This window comes from Equus asinus, chromosome 20, assembly GCF_041296235.1.
Source record: "Equus asinus isolate D_3611 breed Donkey chromosome 20, EquAss-T2T_v2, whole genome shotgun sequence".
NCBI classification, from domain to species: Eukaryota; Metazoa; Chordata; class Mammalia; order Perissodactyla; family Equidae; genus Equus; species Equus asinus.
Window position 1 is genome coordinate 94,325,348 of NC_091809.1, and position 20,697 is coordinate 94,346,044.

At 36.5% G+C, this 20,697-nt stretch overlaps 1 protein-coding gene across 2 annotated transcripts in view; it reads right to left on the reverse strand.

Annotated features, from left to right (window-relative positions):
* Positions 1-716: 716 nt before the first annotated feature.
* Positions 717-20,697, reverse strand: part of RNF141 (ring finger protein 141) — a 42,545-nt gene continuing 22,564 nt past the window's right edge. The window contains exons 5-6 of one of the 2 annotated variants that reach the window (XM_014844185.3): positions 20,343-20,450; positions 717-3,553 (exon numbers count right to left, since the gene is read on the reverse strand). In XM_014844185.3, coding sequence (XP_014699671.1) covers positions 3,403-3,553; positions 20,343-20,450 — 259 coding nt within the window. In that variant the 3' untranslated portion in view covers positions 717-3,402. Of the gene's footprint in view, positions 3,554-17,927; positions 18,014-20,342; positions 20,451-20,697 lie in introns of those variants that run through there. The other variant, XM_070491089.1, reaches the window with a different exon arrangement.

Consider the following 20,697-nt stretch of genomic DNA (forward strand, 5'->3'; position numbering starts at 1 on the left):
TATAAACAGCCTCAAGTATCAAAATACATCTCTGAGGAGGCTTCTATGTCCTTTGATACCAAAATGGGTATTTCTCCACGATGACACACATCAGTAAATTGAATGACAAACTGCCACTCCTTATGAATGGCTTTCCTCTTCTCAGCACTAGTCTCTAACATGCTTCCCTAATTATATTCTTTTAATGGAAATGATTTTATAAAGCAAACATCAAAACTACTTTTTATCGATTATTTTACTGATTGGAGTATTTTATCGATTATTTTTACTGTCCATTAGGGTAAAAAGACATGAAAACAGATGAAAGTCTGTTGTCGCTTGTTTCTATTATATTGTCATTGTGTTGCCTATCGTAAATGCGGGTGACTCGCTGATTTCCCTAATCTCCAAGTAGTTTTCTTATTTCTAGATAGACAAAGTAAGCTTGACTTAATGAAGAAAAAACCAGTTAAATTCTTCGGACTGCCTTTTAATGGATCCAACTTGCCAATGTTAAAAATCACTGAACCGGGAGATATTTTTAAGCAGACTTATTTCCCAGACATATATTAGGTGCCAGGAAATCGATCCAATTTGAAATGAATTTTAAAACATAGCACACAAACATCACAACCCCCAGAGCACAATACAAAATAGTCCTTCAAGGAATGTAAACATTTAGTAGATAAGAATGTGAAACTACACGATAAGAAAGAAATCTCTTCAATTAGCTAAAATTTACTTGCTAAAGATTATTTATTGCACAATATATCAGTTTGTCCTAAGAATAAAACAGATACTATTATTCTCAACTTCTAAATTCAGTACATAGTCAAATCCATTTTCTCAAACTAAAGTTCTATAGCATTATAAATCCTTTGTTACTGAGTTAGGATAGGGAAAACTTTATAACTTATAAAACAAATTCCTTAGAGTTCATGAAACCATTTCACAAATCCTAGAAGGCACACATTATATTTCCTATCATAGTAAGTTCATTTAAGTACTTCATATTAAAAAAAGATAAAGCTGTACAGAATACAAAAAGTGTACATTTCATCCATTAAACAAATTTACAACTTTTATAATTAGTTGTTACAGTAGAACATTCCTAACATTCACATCTAAAGAATTATCGCTCAGTTTAATGGAGTGAGCAAAAAACTGTGCTCATTTATTTGATAAGGCTAATAAAAACGTTCCATATTTCACAGTAGATCAGTTAGTATCTTGGAGTTCATACTGGAAAATAAGAAGGTTGGGCAATATCACGTCACTGGGCTCACTGTTAAATAATTCCTTGAAAGGTGAAGGATTCTGGGGAATAAAATCATTGGTTCTACCTGGAAAGATCCCAAAATCTGTAAAGCAACTTTGTTCATTTTCAGAGACATTCTTAAATTAGGCAATCTGAATTAGACTCAGAAAGTCTAATCCAAAAAGACACTTAAAAATCTTGGAGCTGGAAAAGATCTCAGAGGATCACCTATCACAAGGTTTTCCAAATATGTTCCATGGAAGACTAAGAAGCCATGGAGGAGATTCAGGGTTCTGGACGTTTGACTTGTTTAATTAAAAAAATTTTTATTTTGAAAAAAAATTAATTTAGAAAAGGTCCCATCATACAACTTGTGTTACTGACCAAATTATATTATACTGGATTATCATCAATGCATTAATACATATTTTCATTGGTTGACTTTATAATATTTAGTTATTACAGTATATAAACTTTATATAAAGAAGTTTGTGTTAATGAAATATGACTTTTATATAGTGGGATAGGGTGTGTGTGTAGGGATTCTGAGTAAGATTTTACTTGAAAAAGAAAAAGGTTCTACTGCTGAAATAAGGTGTGAAAACCATGGGTAAAGACTCAGTCTCTGAAGCAGGAACCTACAAACCAGAGAAAGGGACTCTCTCAAGGTCACACAACCTGATGGAGCCCCCAGTACTCTGCTTGCACAAACCACCACAGTGAGTGTTTAGCTATTTGCTACTGAGCTGCCCCCATCATGAATGTCAACCAATTAGTTATCAGTGTTTTGGGGGTAAAATCAAGCTACCTTTGGTCAGACATTTCTCCTAGAAATGAATTACTTAATTTGCATGCCTATTAAAATTCTAGTATCCAAAAGTTCTGCCACCAATAAGCAACAAGTTAAATGGTGTACTTTGGTACTTTGGGAAATAGTAGTATTTGCAACTTACCAATAATAAGTCAGAAAAGTGACATGGAATGTTAACATACTTTTTAAAGGAGACATCAGGCCCTAGTTTTATTATATACTGAAATGTTAATGTTTAGCATAAAACAAAAATTTTACATTGTAAGCAAAATTTTAAAAAAATGGTTCAAGAGCCAACTGAACATCTAATTCCATTATAACTATACTCTTTCAGAGTATTTCAAAGGAAGTACAGTGAAACAGTAAGAAAGTCAAATTATCTCCTAATTTTCAAAGGTGTTTTATGAACATATGGTTAAAAGGCTACATCCTATTTTCTTCTCTCTTAATCTAAGAAATTTGAGGACTTTGAGACTTCGGAAAGATGCCTTCAAGTTAAGAAAAGAAAAGCACCATAAACCAATATTGAATGATTTATAATTTGGAAATATGAAATTTATGATCTGTGATTGAGAAAAATTTCCTTCTGAAACTCCAAGATGCATGAGTATTATCAAAAGCTATTTAGAACAATTTCCCAGCTGTGGGAAAGCATTTCCAGAACAGCCGAGAAGATTCCCCAGTAGATATCTATTTACAAGACAAAGTCACGCCCAACTTTATAGTCCTTACCAAAATTATATAACATGAAAAAAAAAAGAGTTTTAAGTAAAAAAACATGTAGTTCCAAAACACATTGCTAAAGTTATGAAATAATTATGGATCATTTCAAGTAAAAATTATTAAAGGAGCAATAACTAACCACAAGGGGGCATACATACTCCTTCGATTCCAGCAGAAAGACTAATTTAAGTAGTAACATGCACGTTGATATATTCTACATTTTCAGTCATTTAAAATTTTCTCTCAGATGGCTACAACTTTGTAACATTCAAGGTTTATTTTAAACCTAACTAAATAGATTCCAGAATACTCCTGGCCTGAAAAATATTAGCATTTTAGAAGCCTCTGGAAATGTTGCTGTTACCTCAGCGAAGGATTCAAGAGCAATTAGTTCTAATATATATTAGAACAGATAAATAACAGAAAAATATGGCCTAAAATAGTAGCAAATTTTAGTTGACCATAAATGGAAGACATAGAAAGTTTATCAAAAGAAAGGGGGTAAATTTTCAGAAGAGCGAAAATAAGAGTGGGGAAAATTGATTTCTTTGTGCCACAACATCCCTGTGTTCTTCCCTCGCGACCAGAGTGTTTACAGCCCACAGTAGCAGCAGAACACTTCACCCCAAGGTCACGGCCTGTGGGGGTGGCCTGCCTCATCAGCCATGTTAAGAATATAGTTAGCCATATCATCTTCAGTGGGTGCATCTGACACTACCCAAGATTCATTTGCTCCAGTCATCTGTAGGCGACAAATAGGGCAATTCCTGTGTCGATCACTCCTATTAGAGAAGTCAAAGAACAGTTTGTTTCTTTTTCTTCTTTTTTAAAAACTGGTTTGTTTAAAAAGTAATACATGTACATATTTGTTTTAAAACGTAAACAGCATAAAAGTATACAGTGAAAATAAATCTCTCCCTCCCACTCAATCTTTAATTCTTATCCCCAGGGTAACAACTGTTACCAGTTTCTCACATATTCTACACACAGATTAAAGCATGATCAAGCTGGTGTGCAGATTTACATCGCTGCTCTTTTTACTTGTCCATGTATCTTGTAGGACATTACGTTAGAACTGTCTAGTCTTTTTAAGCATCCACTGTGTGGACAGGCCATGATTCACTTAACCAGTCTCCCATAGACGGCCATTTAGGTTTTTCCCGTCTTTTGCTGCTACAAACAACAGAATGGAAGCATTCAAGGTTTCAAATAAAGGATGAACTTTACATACAGATAATTTTTGTGACAGGGAAAGAACTTACATATTGTAGCTTAAGTAAGGCTATGTTTTCCAAAGGGATTTTTGGTCTTGTCAAACATTATTTTGGGAAATTTCAAAAATACCATATTTGAGCCAGAAACATGTCATACAGGGAAAATATTTTTCTCTTCATCTCTCAGTGAAATCTGAGACCAAAGTAATTAAATTATATCAATTGCTCTTTGGCTTTTGTGCAAAAATTTAGAAATCTGTTCTATAAACTAAATATGAAAGCTAGAACTGGCACATATTATTCAGGTTCATTTCTGGTTCCTCAAGCTATTTTACAGGATAATTATGTGTGCTCTTCTGTGTACAAAAGTCACAATTTTAAAACAGTCAACTTCTGCTTCTGGCCAACAGGAACCAAATTTATCTTCCCACTTAAAACAACTAAAATGCAGGACAAAATATAGTCAGGTGCCACATAACGACATTTTAGCCAATGACAGACCACATGCACAACAGTGGTCCCATAAGATTAGCACTATGTGATTAGCATATTAGGGGTGGAGCAGGCTGTACTGTCTAGGGTTGTGTAAGTACAGTCCATGATGTCCACATGACAAAATCACTTAACAATGCGTTTCTCAGAATGTAGCCCTGTTTTTAAGTGATGAATGATTGTATATGAAACAATGGTTTTCAACACTGGACATCAGATGACAAAGGACAATAATCCTTGAGAGATGAGAAGCAAAAGAAGGTTAGTCCTAAAATTGCCCCAGCCTTCTGCCTTGAGAATTTCCAGGCTGCAGAGCAAGCAGGGGAAACCTAGATGAAGCCTGGCAGACACCCTGAGCTGAAGAGACAGAGAGCTGAGACTCTCAGGAGGCCAAGGCAGCTAGAGTTCACAGGGCAGACTAATGGAGAGGAGAAAGCTGCACATACGGAGAATTCTGGAATCTACTGAAAGTCCCCCAGAGTATATTCAGCAGAGTAATGGCCAGTGCGTGCATATGAGGAAACACTGGAGGCTGAGGAATGATCCAAAAGGATTTGAGGGAACAGTACCTAAAGCTCACACAGGGCCTGGGATATTGCCTGTTCCAACCAGCCAGACTAGAAAACCTCATAATTCGCAGAGCATTGAATAGAGTACTCTGAAGGGTCTTGCCTCATTAGCAGGGCATAATTAGGTCTAAACTAAACACAGCCCTGGTCCTGTCTAACAAACCATAAAACCAAGACTCAAACTGTCTCCAAGTAACTATATTCCAGAACAAAGCTCAAGAATATTTATAGGAATACAAAAATATCCAGTACCCAAAAAGGTAAAAATCACAATTGGCACCCAATCAGGAACTACCAGGCATACAAAGAAGCAGAAAAATACAACCCAAAATGAAGAGAAAAATCAATGAAAACCAACCCAGAACTGAGAGGAGTTCAAGGTGGTGGCATAGAAAGACTCTGAACTCACCTCTTCCCACGGACACAAGAAATTTACAGCTACGTATGGAATAATTTTCCTCTGAAAAGGACCCAAGAACTGGACAACAGTGCCTCTCAAAAGAATAAAAGAGACACATAGAGAAGGGTAGGAGAGACAGAGACTCAGTCTTGCTCAGGACCCCACCCCGGGTGTGGTGTCCCACAATCAGGAAGGGATCTCCACAAAATATGAACTTTCTCCCAAGGAAAGAAGGGACTGTGCCATGTATCAGGCACCTCAACCCCCAGGTCTGACGCCAGAAAGATGAGCCCCTCAAATGTCTGGTTTTGAAAATCAACAGGGATTAAGTCCAGGGCAAATATGGAAATGTAGGGAGTGGAGAACTCACTCTTAAAGGGCTTGCATGTAGACCTACTTGTCCTAAGATTCAGTGCAAAAGCAACAGTTTGCAAAGTGCCAAGACCATAAGAGAGAGACCCACTTACTAATACTAAAATGGCTGCTGGAGAGGCAGGAACCTATAGTTCTCTGGGGATGGAAACACTGGCAGGTGCCTTCCCTCTAGCTTGCAAGCACCGGTGGGTGTGCTCTGTGCCCCATCCAGCCCACACAGCAGCTCTGCCACAACCGGGATGTGTGAGTGTACCATGCCTAACCTCCCAGCAACCAGACTGGCCAAGAGCCCTGCACCCTGCCAACTCTGTGCAGTAATGGGCCACAACGGGGCTGGGGGAATAGCTTGCACCCAGCTCTCACATGTGGCAGCTGTGCTACAACCAGGCAGGGCAAGTGCCCTGAGCCCTGCCCACCCCACACTGCAGCCACACCACAACCACAGCAGATGAGTGCTTTGCGTCCTGCCCTCACTGTGCAGCAGCCACAACCCTGCACACAGGCTGCATGAGGGACACCCCTTAAGAGCCTGGCTCTGGAGGCCAGGGGAGATTGCACTTCTGGGCCCCATGGATCATCTCCTACACAAAACCAATCCTTCAAGACTGGGAGAGGTAGCTGTTTTGCCTATTACATATAGACAAATACAGAGAGTCAGGCAAAATAAGGAGACAAAAGAATGTGTTCCAAACCAAAAAACAAGACAGATCCCCAGAAAAAGACCTTAACGAAATGGAGATAAGCAACTCACCTGACAAAGAATTCAAAGCAATGGTTGTAAAGATGCTCACTGAACTCAGGAAAAGAATGGATGAACACAGTGAGAACTTCAACAAAGAGACAGAAAATATAGGAACGTACTAATCAGAAGGTATAAATGAACTGAAAAACACACTAGAGGGGTTCAACAACAGAATGGATGAAGTCGAATCAGGAATCAGTGAACTGGAAGACAAGGCAACGGATCTCACCCAGGCACAGCAGCAAAATGAAAAGAGAATTAAAAAAGTGAGGATACTTAAGGAATCTCTTGGACAACATCAAGTGGAATAATATTCACATTATAGCAGCCTCAGAAAGAGAAGAGAGAGAGAAAAGGTCAGAAAAAGTACTGAAGAAACAGTGGCTGAAAACTTCTCAAATCTGGGGAAAGAAACAGACATCCAGATCCAGGAAGCACAGGCTTCAAATATATGAACCCAAAGAGACCCACACCAAGACACATTATAATTAAAACGGTAAAAGTTAAGAATAAAGAGAATCTTAAAAGCAGCTAGAGGAAAGCAATTTATTATGTACAAGGGAAACCCCATAAGGCTATTAGCAGATTTTTCAGCAGAAACTTTACAAGCCAGAAGGAAGTGACATGACATGTTCAAATTGCTGAAAGGAAAAAATTTCCAACCAAAAATTCTCTACCCAGCAAGGCTATCATTCAGAATTGAAGGAGAGATTAAGAGTTTCCCAGAGAAGCAAAAGCTAAAGGAGTTCATTAACACTAAACTGGCCTTACAAGAAATGTTAAAGGGGCTTCTCTAAGCTGAAAGACTAACTCATAATAAGAAAACATACAAAAGTAATAATCTCACTGGAAAAGGTAAATTTATACTAAAGGTAGTGGATCAGTCACTTATAAAGCAAGTATGAAGGTCAAAAGTAGTAAAATTACAATAATTTGTTAAGGGACAGATAAAATAAAAAGATGTAAAATGTGCCATCGAAAACAAAATGGGGGCAGATGTCAGCATCATGGCAGAGTGAGTTCTCACGTGATCTCTCCCCTCCACGATACAACGAAAAAGACATTCATACTCCAACAGAGGACATCCATGCAACTCAAAAGACGTCTGAGAGACCCAAGCAGCTATATGTTGGAGGGCAGAGAGGCTGGAGCCCCCCTTGGAGGAGGTGGATGGGGTCAGAGAAAACATTTGCTCCCTCCCGAAAAGACTGCAATCCAGGACTGCAGGTGGCCTCTGAGAGGGAAGGAAGGGAAGAGGGAGTGCTAGTTGGCAGGAACATCAAAGATCCCCGAGGTCCCTCACAGCCTAGTGAAAAGCCTCCTACTGAGGTGAAAGCTATTGTGGGGGTGACTTCATCAAGCCAACACCCCAGGAGGGCAGATGGTGAGGGCAGAACAAGTAAGCCCACAAGAGCACACAGAAGAAAGCATCCCCACCCTCACTCCCAGCACTGGCTCCAGGACCTGGGATCCTCGTGGAACACAGAGGGCTCAGAATATGCATCTCTTGACCCACACCCAGTGGGCGATACGTAGTAATGTCAATCAACAATACCAGGATGCAGAAAAACAGAGCCATGCCCTAAAGCAGTATCAAAAATTATATTAAATCTCCAGACCAGAGGGAAAATGACAAGTACCCAGAAATCAGTCCTGAAGACACAGAAATATGTAATCTAAATGACAGAGAATTAAAAATAGCTATCATCAAAAAACTCAACGAGTTAAAAAGAGAATGTAGAGAAACAAATCAATGAGTTTACGAGCTACTTCACAAAAGAGATGGAAACTAAAAGAAGAACCAGTAAGAAATATTGGAGATGAAAGATACAATGGAAGAGATAAAACAAAATATGGATTTCCTGAATGCTTGAGTGGACATCATAGAGGAGTGAATCAGCATAACAGAGGACAGACATATTGAAATGCTGCAGATAGAGAAGGAGAGAGAACTAAGACTAAAATGAAATGCAGAAAGTCTCAGAAATATCTGACTCAATTAGGAAATGCAACATAAAAATTATAGGTATTCCCGATGGAGAAGAGGAGAATGGAGCCGAAAGCTTGTTCAAAGAAATAATAGCGGAGAACTTCCTGAACCTGGGGAAGGAGATGGAAATCCACGTGAAATAGGCCAGTAGATCTCCTAAATATCTCAATGTAAAAAGACCTACTGCAAGGCATATAGTAGTGAAACTGGAAAAGTGAATGACAAAGAAAAAACACTAAGGGCAGCAAGGCAGAAGAAAATACCCTACAAAGGAACCCCTATCAGGCTTTCAATGGATTTCTCTGCAGAAACCTTACAGGCTAGGAGAGACTAGAATGACATATCCACATCTTTGAAGGACAAAAACTTTCAGCTAAGAATACTCTACCCAGCGAAAGTATCCTTTAGATATGATGGAGGAATAAAAACTTTCCCAGATAAACAAAAGTTAAGGGAGTTTGTAGCCACAAGATTGCCCACCCCCCAAGAAATCCTCAAGAAGGCCCTCATACCTGAAAAAAAAAAAAGGAGAAAGGGGTTAGAAAGCACGGAGTAAGAACATAAATAGATAAAATGAGAAAATTGTAGATATACATCAGAACAGGTTAGCAAATACTAGAGTATAATATTAAAGATAAAGGGAAGGAAAACACCAAAAACAAATATAATCTTGTCATTTTAACCACAAACTCACAAGACAAGAGGGAATAAATGTGACAAAAACAACACAGAAGGGGAAGAGGAAGGGCACTGAATCAGTTTGGTCTAAGGAAATAAGAGGCCATCAGAAACGGACTATCTTATCTAAGATATTTTGCATAGAAACCCCATGGTAACCACTAAACAAAAAAGCAGAACAGAAACACAAATAATATATAAGGAGAAAACAAAGAAACCCAACATAAAAAAACTACATAACTCAATTGGTAGATCGAAACACAAGAAACAAAGGAAATACAGGAGAACCGGAAAATGAGTGATAAAATGACAGCAATTATCCCTTATATATTGATAATCACCCTAAATGTAAATGGATTGAATTCTCTGATAAAAAGACACAGAGTGGCGAGATGGATTAAAGAACAAGACCCAACAATATGCTGCCTCCAGGAAACCCATCTCAGCTCCAACGACAAACACAGGCTCAGAGTAAAGGGATGGAAGATGATACTCCAAGCTAATGGCAAACAAAAGAAAGTAGGTGTTGCAGTACTTATAGCAGAAAAAGTAGACTTCAAGATAAGACAGGTAAAGAGAGACAAAGAGGGGTAATATACAATGATCAAAGGGACATTCCACCAAGAAGACATAACACTTACAAATACCTATGCACCCAACACAGGATCACCAAAGTACATAAACCAATACTAACAAACCTTAAAGGAGATATTAATAATAACACAATAATAGCAGGGGACCTCAACACTCCACTCACATCAGTGGATGGATCATCCAGACAGAAAATTAACAAGGAAACAGTGGAATTAAATGAAAAGCTAGACCAGTTGGACCTAATAGACATATATATAACACTCCATGCAAAAACAGCAGAATACACATTCTTCTCAAGTGTGTACGGAACATTCTCAAGGATATGTTGGGAAACAAGGCAAGCCTCAGTAAATTTAAGAAGATTGAAATAATAAACATCTTTTCCAATCACAACACTATGAAGCTAGAAATTAATTACAAGAAAAAAGCTGAGAAAGGCACAAAGATGTGGAGACTAAACAACATGCTATTGAACAACCAATGGATCATTGAAGAAATTAAAGGAGAAATAAAAAAAATCTGGAGACAAATGAAAATGAAAATGTACCATACCAACTCATACGGGATGTGGCAAAAGCAGTACTAAGAGGGAAATTCATTGCAATACAGGCTCACCTTAACAAATAAGAAAAATCCCAAATAAGTAATCTCAAATTATACCTAACTGAATTAGAAAAAGAACAAACAAAGCACAAAGTCAGCAGAAGGAGAGAAATAATAAAAATCAGAGCAGAAATAAATGCTATTGAAACAAAAAAGGCAGTGAAAGGATGAATGAAACAAAAAGCTGGTTCTTTGAGAAGATAAAAAAAATTGATAAACCCCTTGCCAGACTTACAAAGAAAAAAAGAGAGGAAGCTCAGATAAATAAAATTAGAAATGAAAGAGAAGGAATAACAATATACCACAGAAATACAAAGGATCATAAGAGAATACTATGAAAAGCTATATGCCAACAAAATGGACAATCTAGAAGAAATGGATAAATTCTTAGACGCTTACAACCTCCCAAAGCTGAATCAAGAAGAAATAGATAATCTGAACAGACCAATCACAAGTAAAGACATTGAATCAGTAATCAAAAGCATCCCAAAAAATAAAAGCTCAGGACCAGATGGCTTCCCTGGAGAATTCTACCAAACTTTCAGAGAAGATTTAATACCTGTCCTTCTCAAGCTGTTCCAAAAAATTAGGGAAGATGGAATGCTTCCTAACACATTCCATGAGGCAATCATCACTCTGATACCAAAGCCTGACAAGGACAAGACAAAAAAGGAAAATTACAGGCCAATATCACTGATGAACATAGATGCAAAAATCCTCAACAAGATATTGACAACCTGAATACAGCAATACATCAAAAAGATCATACATCATGATCAAGTGGGATTTATACCAGGGACACAGGGATGGTTCAACATCCACAAATCAATCAATGTGATACACCACATTAACAAAATGAGGAATAAAAACCACATGATCATCTCAATAGACACAGAGAAAGCATTTGACAAGATCTAACAGCCATTTATGATAAAAACGCTTAAAAAAACGGGGATAGAAGGAAATTACCTTAACATAATAAAGGCTATATATGATAAACCCACAGCCAACATCATACTCAATAAGGAAAAACTGAACGCCATTGCTCTGAGAACAGGAACAAGACAAGGATGCCCACTATTACACTCTCACTCCAATATAGTACTGGAGGTTTTAGCCAGACCTATTAGGCAAGAGAAAGGAATAACAGGAATCCAAACAAGTAGTGAAGAAGTGAAACTCCTGCTGTCTGCAGACAACATGATCTTATATATAGAAAACCCTAAAGAATCCATTGGAAAACCATTAGAAATAATTAACAACTACAGTAAAGTTGCAGGGTACAAAATCAACTTACAAAAATCAGTTGCATTTCTATACTCTAATAATGAACTTACAGAAAAAGAACTCTAGAATACAATTCCATTTACTTGCAACAAAACGAATAAAATATCTAGGAATAAATTTAACCAAGGAGGTGAAGGACTTATACAATGAAACTATAAGATATTATTGAAACAAAGAGATGATGATATAAGGAGATGGAAAGAGATTCCATGTGCACGGATTGGAAGAATAAACATAGTTAAAATGTCCATACTACCCAAAGCAATCTACAGATTCAATGCAATCCCAATCAGAATCCCAATGACAATCTTCACAGAAACAGAACAAAGAATCCTAAAATTCATATGGGGCAACCAAAGACCCCGAATTGCTAAAGCAATCTTGAGAAGAACAAAGCTGAAGGCATCACAATCCCTGACTTCAAAATGTACTACAAAGCCATAGTAATCAAAACAGCATGGTACTGGTACAAAAACAGCCACATAGATCAATGGATCAGAACTGAAAGCCTATAAATAAAACCGCACATCTATGGACAGCTAATCTTTGACAAAGCTGCCAAGAAAATAAAATGGAGAAAAGACAGTCTCTTCAATAAATGGTGTTGGGAAATCTGGACAACCACTTGCAAAAGAGTGAAAGTAGACCATTATCTCATGCCATACACAAAAATAAACTTAAAATGGATCAAAGACTTGAAGATAAGTCCTGAAACCATAAAACTCCTGGAAGATAATATAGGTAGTACACTCTTTGACCTTGAACTTAAAAAGTATCTTTTCGAAAACCATGTCTTCTCAGACAAGGGAAATAAAAGAAAAAACAAACAGGTGGGACTTCAGACTAAAGAGCTTCTGCAATGCAAAAGAAACTAGGATCAAAACCAAAAGACAATCCATCAATTGGGAGAAAATATTTGCAAATCATATATCCAACAAAGGGTTAACCTTCATAAAATATAAGGAACTCACACAACCGAACAACAAAAAGACAAACAGGCCGATCAAAAAATGGGCAGAGGATATGAACAGACTTTTTTCCAAAGAAGATATACAGATGGCCAATACACACATGAAAAGATGTTCAACATGACTAATTATCAGGGAAATGCAAATCAAAACTATGCTAAGATACCACCTTACACTTGTCAAAATGGTTATAATCACTAAGACTAAAAACAACAAATGTTGGAGAGGGTGTGAGAAAAGGGAGCCCTCATACACTGCTGATGGGAATGTAAACTGGTGCAGCCACTATGGAAAACCGTATGGAGATTCCTCAAAGAACTTAAAATAGAAATACCATATGACCCAGCTATCCCACTACTGGGTATCTACCCAAACAACTTGAAATCAACAATCCAAAGTGACATATGTACACCTATGCTCATCATAGCACTATTCACAATAGCCAAGACATGGAAGCAATCCAAGTGCCCATCGACCAATGATTGGATAAAGAAGATGTGGTGTATATATATACAATGGAATACTACTCAGCCAAAATCATCCAAAACCAAAAGACAAAATCGTCCCATTTGCAACAACATGGATGGACCTGGAGGGTATTACGCTAAGCAAAATAAGCCAGACTGAGAAAGTCAAACACCATATGATTTCACTGATATGTGGAATATAAACAAACACATGGACAAAGAAAATTGTTCAGCAGTTACCAGGGGAAGGGGGGACGGAGGGTTGGCAAAGGGGGTGAAGGGGAGCACTTATATGGTGACGGGCAAGAAATAACGTACAACTGAAATTTCACAATGATGTAAACTATTATGAACTCAATAAAGAAGAAAAAAAAACCAAAACAGGGGAAGTAGTAAAAATGTTATACTTTGGAATGTGTTGAAATTTAAGTTGCTATTAACTTAAAAGAGACTGTTACACACATAGGATGTTTTATGTGAATGTTACAGTAACCACAAAGAAAAAACTTATAGTAAATATATAAAAGAAAATGAGAAAGGAATCTAAACATACCACCAAAGGAAACCATCAGAGAAGAAGAAAGGAACAGAGAGCAACTACAAAAACAGCCAGAAAACAATGAACAAAATGGCAATAAGTACATACCTATCAATAATTACTTTAAATGTTAATGGAGTAAATTCATTTATAAATATATATACACACCCAATATAGGAGCATCAAAATACATTAAGACCAAAATCCTGGAACAGAGAGGAGCTATCAGTTTTTAATGTAGTTTATAGAACCTAATATGGATATTCTGTGCACCAGCATCACCAAAATATATCAACTAGCACACATATACCTTAGTATATATCTGTATAAGACCTAGCCTGTCTTTCACAACCTAGAAGAAATGCATAAATTCCTAGAAACATACAACCTACCAAGACTGAAATCATGAAGAAACAGAAAATTTAAACAGATCGATTAGTACTAAGGAGATTGAATAAGTAATAAAAAATCCACCAACAAATAAAAATTCAGGACCAGATGGCCTCACTGATGAAATCTTAGTACAAAACTTAAAGAAAGAATACCAATCCTTCTCAAACTCCTCCAAAAAATAGAAGATGAGGGAACTTACAAACTCATTTTATAAGCCCAGCATTACCCTGATAACAAAACCAAAGACACTACAAAAAAGAAAACTACAGGCCAATATCCCTGTTGAACATAGGTGCAAAAATCCTCAACAAAATATTAGCAAACCGAATCCAATAACACATTAAAAGGATCATACACCATGATGAAGTGGGATTTTTTCCCAGGGATGCAAGGATGGTTCGACATCTGCAAATCAATCAACGTGATAGAGCACATTAATGAAACAAAGGATATAGGGCCAGCCCCATGGCCGAGTGGTTAAGTCCGAGAGCTCTGCTTCGGTGGCCCAGGGTTTCGCCAGTTCGAATCCTGGGCAAGGACACGGCACTGCTCGTCAACCCACGCTGAGGCGGCATCCCACATGCCACAACTAGAAGGACCCACAACTAAAAATGCACAACTATGTACTGGGGTGCTTTGGGGAGAAAAAGGAAAAATAAAATCTTAAAAAAAAAAATCAATTATTAAAAAAAACACAAAGGATAAAAATCATAGGATAATCTAATAGATGCAGAAAAAGCATTTGACAAAATTCAACATCCCTTTATGATAAAAATTCTTAGCAAAGTGGGTATAGAGGCAACGTACCTCAACCTAACAAAGGCCATATATGACAAACCCACAGCTAACATCATACTCAAAGGTGAAAAGCTGAAAGCTTTTCCTCTGAGATCAGGAACAAGAGAAGGATGCTCACTCTTGCTACTTTTATTCAACATAGTATTGGAAGTCCCAGCCACAGCAATTAGCCAAGAAAAAGAAATACGCATCCAAACGGGAAAGGAAGAAGTAAAACTGCCAACATTTGCAGATGACATGATACTATACAGTCACATGCTGTGTAACATTTCAACCAGCAATGGACTGCATATACAATGGTGGTCCCATAAGATTAGTACCATATGGTCTAGGTGTGCAGTAGGCTACACCATCATAAGTACACTCTATGATGTTTGCACAGTGACAAAATCGCCTAACAACATATTTCTCAGAACACATCCCTATTCTTACACGATGCATGACTGTATGTAGAAAACTCTAAAGACTCCACCAAAAAACTACTAGAATTAAGAAATGAATTCAGCAAACTTGCAGGATACAAAATTATTATACAGAAATCTTTGCATTTCCAGACAGTAATAATGAACTATCAGAAAGAGAAATTAAGAAAAGAACCCCGTTTATAATTGCACCAAAAAGAATAAAATACCTAGGAATAAACTTAACTAAGAAGGTGAAAGACTTGTACTCTGAAAACCGTAAGACACTGATGAAACAAACTGAAGATGACACAAATGGAAAGATATACTGTGCTCATGGATTGGGAGAATTAATATTGTTAAAATGTCCATACTATCCAAAGCAATCTACAGATTCAATCCCTATCAAAATACCAATGGTATTTTTCACAAAACTAGAAAAAATAATCTAAAATTTGTATGGAACAACAAAAGACCCCAAATAGCCACACCAATCTTGAGAAAGAAGAACAACGCTGGAAGTATCACACTCCCTGATTTCACACTATACTACAAAGCTATAGTAATCAAAACAGTATGGTACTGGCACAAAACAGATACATAGACCAATGGAACAAAATAGAGAGCCCAGAAATAAACCCAGGCTTATGTGGTCAATCAGTCTACAACAAAGGAGGCAAGAATATACAGTGGGGAAAAGATGGTCTCTTCAATAAACGGTGCCGGGAAAACTAGAAAGCTACATGAAGAAGAATGAAACTGGACCACTATCATACACAATATACAAAACTAAACTCAAAATGGATTAAAGATTTGAATGTAAGACCTGAAATCATAAAACTCCTAGAAGAAAATACAGGGAGGAAATTCTGTGACATTGCTCTTAGCAATATTTTTTTCAATATGACTCCTTAGGCAAGGGCAAAAAAAGCAAAAATAATAAATGGGACTACATCAAACTAAAAAGCTTTTGCACAGTGAAGGAAACCATCAATGAAATGAAAAGAGAAGCTACTGAATGGAAGAAGATATTTATGCAAATGATACATACAATAAGGGGTTAACATCCAAAATATATAAAGAACTCAATAGAAAAAAACAAACAATCTATTAAAAAATGGGCAGAGGATGTGGATAGACATTTTTTCAAAGATGACATACATATGGCCAACAGGCACATGAAAAGATGCTCAACATCACTAATCATCAGAGAAATGCAAATCAAAACCACAGTGAGATATCACCTCACACCTGTCAGAATGGCTATTATCAAAAAGACAACAAATAACAAGTGTTGAAGAGGATGTGGAGAAAAGGGAACCCTTGTGCAGTGTTGGTGGGAATGCAAATTGGTGCAGCCACTATGGAAAACAGTATGGCGATTCCTCAAAAAATTAAAAATAGAACTACCATACAATCCAGCAACTCCACTTCTGGGTATATATCTGAAGAAAATGAAAACACTAATTCAAAAAGATATGAACTCCTATGTTTCCTGCAGCATTACTTACAATAGCTAAGATATGGAAACAAATTAAGTGTTCATTGATAGAGGAATGGATAAAGAAAAAGAATGAAATCTTGCCATTTATGACAATACAGATGGACCTAGAGGGTATTATGCTAAGTGAAATAAGTCAAACAGACAAAGACAAATACTGTATGATTTCACTTACACGTGGAATCTAAAAAAACAAAATAAAACAAACAGACTCACAGATACAGAGAACAGATTGGTGGTCACTAGAGGAAAGGTGGGTCAGGGGAGGAGTGAAATAGGTGAGAGGGATCAAAAAGTACAAACTTCCAATCATAAAATGAGTAAGTCACAAGGACATAATGTACAACAAAGGGAATACAGTCAATGATATTGTAATAACTTTGCATGGTGACAGATGGTAACTAGACATATGGTGGTGATCATTTGGCAACATATAAAAATATTGAATCACTATGTTGTATGCCTGAAACTAATATAATATCCTATGTCAATTATACCTCAAAAAAAGGACAAAAAATATACTATTAAAAAAACAACAACCTGGAACTCACACAGATGTTAAAATTAGCAGACAAGAAAATTAAAGGTTATGATAACTGTATTCTATACATTAAAAAAACTAGAGGAAAGACCAAATATATTAAATAGAGACATGGAAGATATTAAAGAACTCAAATCAAACTTCTAGAGATGAAAACTACAATATCTGAAGTAAAAAACACACTAAGTGGAATTAATGGCAAGTTAGACATTGCAGAAAAAAATACTAGTGAATTTGAAAAGACATAGAATATTAACTATCCAAAATGAAACACAGAAAAAATTACTCAAAAAAGAAAACGAAAAAGGAAAATGGCATCGGTGAGCTGTGGGACAACTTCAGGTGGTCTAATATTTGTGTAACTGGAGTCCCAGAAGGAGAGGGAAAGAGAACAGAAAAAATATTTGAGAAAAGAATGGTTGAAAAATTTCCAAAATTGATGATACTACAAACCCACAAATCCAAGGAGATCAATGAACCTAAAGCACAAGGAATAAGAAGAAAACTACTCTAAGGTACCTCATAATCAAATTGTTCAAAAGAAAAGATTAAAAAAAAAAAAACACACCTTAAAAGCAACCAGAGAAAAAGAGGCATATTACTTACATAGGGAAAAAGATAAGGATGAGAGCAGACTTCTCATAGGAAACAATGTAAGCAAGATGAGGGTGGAGCAACATCGTTAAAGTAACTGGAAAAAAAAATACTATTAGTCTAGAATTCTACATCCAGAAAATATATCTTTCAAAAATGATGTTAGACATTCAAGAAAATCCCATGGAATCTACAGAAAAGGTATTAGAACTAATAAATGAATTTAGTAAGGTTTCAGGATACAAGATTAATACACAAAAATCTATTGTATTTCTATATACTAGCAACAAACAGAAATTGAAATGAAAAATATTTAAAATAGCATAAAATATAAAATACTTATTAGGGCTAAATCTGTCAAAGACACGCAACACTGAAAGCTACAAAAATTGATGAAAGAAATGAAATAAGACCTAAATTAATGGAGAAATATACTATGTTGGTGGGTTGGAAGACTCAATATTGTTTAGAAGTTAATACTTTCCAAATTAATCTATTTATCTGACACGATCCCAATCAAAATCCTTAGTTTTTTTGTAGAAATTGACAAGTTGATCCTAACCTCATACAGAAATACAAAACACCTAGAACAGCCAAAACAACTTAGAAAAGGAAGAACAAAGTTGCAGGACTAACACTCCCTGATTTTAAGACTTACAAAGCTTATTAATCAAGGTCATGCATTATTGATGTGAAATAGATAAATAGATCAAGGGAACAGAAGAGAGTCCAGAAATAGATGCACATATTTGAACAACTGATTTTCAATAAAGGTGCAGAGACAATTTAGTGAAGAAAACATAGTCTTTTCAACAAATTATACTGGAGCAACTGGACAGCTATACACGAAAAAAAAGAAAAAACATTTTGATCCATACCTCACATCATATACAAAAATAAAGACCTAAATATAAACCCTAAAAACTACAAAACTTTCGGAAGAAAATCTTTGAGACTTTGGTTAGACAAAGATTTCTTAGATATGACCCTAAAAAATCACTATCTGATAAATTGGACCTCATCAAAATCAAAAATCCTACTCTTCAAAAGACAATCTTAAGAGAATGAAAAGACAAATCACAAAGTGAGAGAAAATATTTGCAAATCATATACCTGATAAAGGACATGTATCCATAATATACAAAGAACTTCCAAACTTAACATGAAAACAATCCAAAGAAGAAAAGGGCAAAAGATTTGAATGGATACCCAAAGAAGACAAACAGATGGTAAATTAGCATATGAAAAGATGCTCATCATCATCAGCCAGCAGGGAAATGCAAATTAAAACCACAATGAGATACCACTACACATCTCTTAGAATGGCTAAAATTAAAAGGATTGACCACACCAAGTATTGGCTAGGATACGGAGCAACTGGAACTCTCATCCACTGCTGGTGGGAATGTAAAGGGACAACCACTTTGGAAGACAGCTGGCAGTTTCTTAAAAAGTTAAACATATCTACCATGTCATCTAGCATTCCACTTCAAGGTATTTACCCAAGAACAAAACAAAATATACATCCATAAAAAGACTTGTCCACAAATGTATACAGCAGCTTTATCTGTAATAGACAAAAATTGGAAAAAACCCAATGTCCATCGACAGATGAATGGATAAATAAGCTGTGGTATATCCATACAATGACTACTACTCAGCAATAAAAAGGAAGGAACTACTGATACATGCTACAACATGGATAAATCTCGAAGTAATTATAAGGAATGAAAGAACCAGAGGAAAAAAGAGTACATGCTGTATAATTCCATTTATAAAAATCCTAGGAAATCAAAATTATTTTATAGTGACTGAAAGCGGATTAGTAGTTGTCTGGGGGCGGGAAGGAGACTGCACAATGGGGCACAAGGAAACTTGTGGGGGTGATGGATTTGTTTACTATCTGGATTGTGATGACAGTTTTTACAGGTGTGTGTATATGTCAAAACACATCAAATTCTACTTTAAATATATGTAGTTTATTTTACGTCAATTATAAATTCTCCTAAATGCTTGATTCTTATTTTGTAAAATAATGAGCTTGACTAGCTGATCTCTAAAGTTCCTTCTAGGTCCAATACTCAATATTCAAGGATTCATATTATTCCTTCTAATCATATATAGAGAAAAAAATGAAGAGAAAAATGGAAGAAAAGGGGAAGTGTTTGATTCTAGACTTGTTAGGCACACATCTCCTTAGAACAAAAGTAAACTGTCAAAACTAAGATATATCCCCACATTTTATAAACTTTAGGTAGAAAAATAAAAATATTTTTAATCAGTAGGAGGCATGTCATAAAATTCAAGGCACTAAAGAACAAACTTTCTTATATTTAACTAGAATATTCTTGTATGTTTTGAAGTTTATTCATATACACTCTCTCATTTGACCTCTGCCTCTCCCATGAAGGCAGCAGACAACTTACCATTTATCAATACACTTCTGACAGAAGCTGTGGGCACAAGGCAGGATGAGGTCAACTCGACCATCCATACAGATGCAACACTCCTCTTCATCAGTCAGCTGCTTCACTCTGCAATGTGAAAACTGAGTTGGAGCAATGATATGCTCTACTGTCATTATGCTTTAAACTTTGTTTCCATTGCCTTAAAGAGCATTATCAAACACCTATGTGCCCTCTGGGGCCGGCCCTGTGGCTGAGCGGTTAAGTTCATGCACTCTGCTTTGGCGGCCCAGGGTTCCATCAGTTCGAATCCTGGGCAAGGACATGGCACTGGTCATCAAGCCATGCTGAGGTGGCATCCCACATGCCACGACAA